Source organism: Vombatus ursinus, unplaced genomic scaffold, assembly GCF_900497805.2.
Source record: "Vombatus ursinus unplaced genomic scaffold, bare-nosed wombat genome assembly UNPS02014784.1, whole genome shotgun sequence".
NCBI lineage: Eukaryota > Metazoa > Chordata > Mammalia > Diprotodontia > Vombatidae > Vombatus > Vombatus ursinus.
In genome coordinates this window covers 6,989,466-6,992,728 of record NW_020954562.1, presented here as the reverse complement: position 1 = coordinate 6,992,728, position 3,263 = coordinate 6,989,466, and the positions used below count along the sequence as shown (strand labels likewise).

Below are 3,263 nucleotides of genomic sequence, written 5' to 3'. Positions count from 1 at the left end.
GAGAGAGAGAGAGAGAGAGAGAGAGAGAGAGAGAGAGAAGGAGAGAGAGAGTGGGGACAAGATGGGAATCCCCATTAAATATGTAACGAAGTAAACAATACTTTGGACAGTGAATCAGGTCTATACAAATAACAGAGGACATCTATTACAGAGTTTCAACGAGTCACAAATAAACACTACCAGGAAAATCAAAGGAGAAACAATTTTCGTTCAGAGGGAGAATTTACACGCGGGCCAAAAGGAACATTGTAGAAGACTATAGCTTTAGGAATTCAACAGTCTTCAAACAAACTTTTCTGATGTTCACTATCTACACTTTCCCCTTGCTTTTTTTTAACCAGACTCAGATTAAAGAAGTTTAATTAATCATAATGAGCACAAATTAAGTTGCCAGAGACATAAATGAATAATTTACAGAAGATTGTTTGGCAGTAATCTAATAATAGTTTTTAAAGACCAGTGAACACAGTGGGCAGCTCCTTTCCTAAGCATTAACACTTCAGAGGAAAACGAGAATTATAACCACAGTAAAAATATATTATATATAATATACAGTGTAAATGCAGAAAAATCTGCCATCTCTCTCTTTTTTAAAATCAAAATACTTTTGAGATGTCTCTATCATGTTAGGGGTCAAACTCTAGTTTAAAGTTTCAGTCCTGACACAATTTTAATTTTCTGAAAAATAGCTGCAAAGTGTAATTTTTAACTCGAACATGGGTAATGTCTTCAAGAATTAAAAACAAATCTTACTTGATCGTTCTTCAGTCTTTTAAAAAGAATTTTATATCTGCCTTGAGTCAGTGTCAGAGTACTTGAAAGAGCAGGGTGCCTTTCTAGGGGATGTGGAGAGGGACAACATCGTTAAACTTGAAAATTCAAGTCTGGTTTTCTTTTTTTCCTGTTTCTTAACACCCCCCCCCCCCCAGTTTCACCAGGCTTATTCAATAACTCTTTCTCTTTTTCTTTCTCTGGTAGAATCAGACACTGAAATAATTTCTTGTCGATAAGTAAGAAGGGAAAAGATGGGGAGAAGAAGTGAGGTGGAGGGAGGAAGAGACTGGGATCGGAAAAAGGGAAAGAGTCCCAAGAGAGATCAAGGGCCTTTCAAATCCCAGCCGAATATTTCATCCTTTTCTGTTTCTGCCTCTGGTTGCAGAACCAGACCCGCACCACATTTTTCTTAAGATCGAGTTTCTCTGCAATGGCGGCAATTTTCTCAGAGGAGGGGCGAGGCTGGATAGCGAAATAGGCTTCGAGGGAACGCTTCTCAGGAGCAGCTATGGACGTGCGCTTCCTCTTCTTCTCAGCCCCATTGAAGAGCTCAGGTTTGGTGAGCTTTTCTCGATGAGACTTTTCTGCCTCTTCTAGCCAAGCCTGGAGGATGGGCTTGAGGGCGATCATGTTGTTGTGGGATAGGGTGAGGGACTCAAACCTACAGATGGTGCTCTGGCTCAGCGAGCCCACTCCGGGGATCTTGAGGTTGGCCAGAGCGGACCCCACGTCCGCTTGGGTCACCCCCAGCTTGATGCGCCGCTGCTTGAAGCGCTCGGCGAATGCTTCCAAGTCCCGCGGGTCGGCGTCCACGTCGCTCATGCAGCCCATGTGCGAAGGAAGCCCGTGTGCGTGGGCCATGCTGAGAGCCGCCTGGTGCATAGGATTCATGGTGGCCATGTGCGGGGCGTGGGCGGGCGTGGACACCACCGATCCGTCGGGCCCCGTCATGGCCCCCAGAGCCAGCCCCGGCGTGATGTGATCCAAAAGCTCCCCCTCCAGCGCCTGGTGCGGTTGGTGATGGTGGTGGTGGTGATGGTGGTGGTGGTGGTGGGTGCCCGACAGGGCAGAAGGATGCGAGATGGGCACGGAAGACGACGACGCAGAGGAGGTGCACGGGATGGTGTTCATGGTGTGGTAAGTGGCGTCTGGCTTGAAGGGGCTGTGATGCGGCGCGTGGTGATGGTGGCTTTTGGTCTGCGAGACGATGTCCACGGCCGCCAGAGCTTCCGCGCGGGCCAGCAAGCTCTCATCCAGACCACCGAAGATGTTGCTCTGTAATTGCAAGTAGAAGGCACACATTACTGACTACAGGGAATTGGGCTCTCCTCCCCACACCACCTCCTCCAGTGTTCCCGCCTGACCGCCCGCTGCCGCCAGCCAGCCAGCCCAACTAAACCATCTCTGGAAGATTAGGAAAGAAAAAAAAAATCCTGGTAAAAAAGAGAGGAGAAGGAGGAGTGCGGTAGAGAGAGAATCAGAGAGTGGAGGAGGGAAAGAGAGCGCCGAGAGACTACCCAACACCCAACACAACACAGCACACACAGAGAGGCAGCATCCCAGGTCATAAAAATTAATATGAAAGACCAGATCCACTGAATACATAAGTTGAGGGTGAGAAGAAAAGAGAGAAGGAGAAAAAGAGAGCGAGGGGGGAAAAATTGGAGGTGTGGGGTGATTTGCTGTGCAGACATGAAAAAAACATCAAGCAGATAAAGGGGGCTGTCAAAACGTGCCTTTAAGCGGTGATTATGCAGAATACATACCGGTGGGGTGGGAAGACAAGCTCGCCTCATGGCCTCGGAACCTCCTCCGCCCCCGCTGCCTCCGCCGCCGCCGCCTCCACCGCTGCTGCCGCTGCTGCCGCTGCTGCTACTCCGGCCCCCGCTGCCTCCACCGCCGCCCCCGCTACTGGTATTGCTAGGAGAGCTGGACGAAGGCGCCGCCGAGGAAGAGGTACAAGGAGAAGCCGAGTGCAGCGCTGAATATTTGGGCTCAACATGCAGGCTGCCGCCGTGAGGCATGCTGAAAGCCTGCTTGCTGTTCAGAGACATCATCATCATCTTCCCTGCAGCCCTGGAGAGCGAGCACCCTCCACCAGGACGCGCCGACGATGCCCGGAGCCGGGAGAGGCAAGGGAAAAGTTCGGGTGGCGGCCAGCAGGCTCCGCTTGGAGACCTGGGTGTCGCTTTGGGGCAGCGCGGGTCGCCTCCTCTCCTACGGCTGCCGCTGCCTCTTGGTTCTCCCAGGCTCAGCTCCGCTCTGGCTTCAGCCTTTTCCTCTCGCAACTGCCCCCCAAGCCTCTGGCCGGCCGCGGTGTTATACTTCCCTCGCTCCCCCTCGCCTTCCCCCTCGCTCCCCCTCCTCCTCTCTTCCTTGCCAAGCTCCTACAAGGTTTGTTCCTTTTCCCCTTTCTCCCTCCTTTTCTCCCTCTGGGCTCCGAGTCTCTCTTTCTCTTTCTCACACCCCAACCCCCCACCCTCAACCCC

At 51.5% G+C, this 3,263-nt stretch overlaps 1 protein-coding gene across 1 annotated transcript; it reads right to left on the bottom strand.

The window, feature by feature from the left end:
- Positions 1-1,107: 1,107 nt before the first annotated feature.
- Positions 1,108-2,837, bottom strand: POU4F2 (POU class 4 homeobox 2). The gene is made up of 2 exons (XM_027866802.1): positions 2,541-2,837; positions 1,108-2,049 (listed from the first exon to the last, which is right to left on the bottom strand). The coding sequence occupies exons 1-2, from the start codon at positions 2,835-2,837 to the stop codon at positions 1,108-1,110; spliced, it is 1,239 nt and encodes a 412-aa protein (XP_027722603.1).
- Between the last annotated feature and the right edge of the window lie 426 nt (positions 2,838-3,263).

Bases quoted from the DNA above. Each gene is read 5' to 3' on its own strand.
- POU4F2 (XM_027866802.1), bottom strand. From the start codon at position 2,837: ATGATGATGATGTCTCTGAACAGCAAGCAGGCTTTCAGCATGCCTCAC. The intron at 2,050-2,540 runs GTATGTATTCTG...TTGCAATTACAG, and splicing joins CTTGTCTTCCCACCCCACCG to AGCAACATCTTCGGTGGTCT.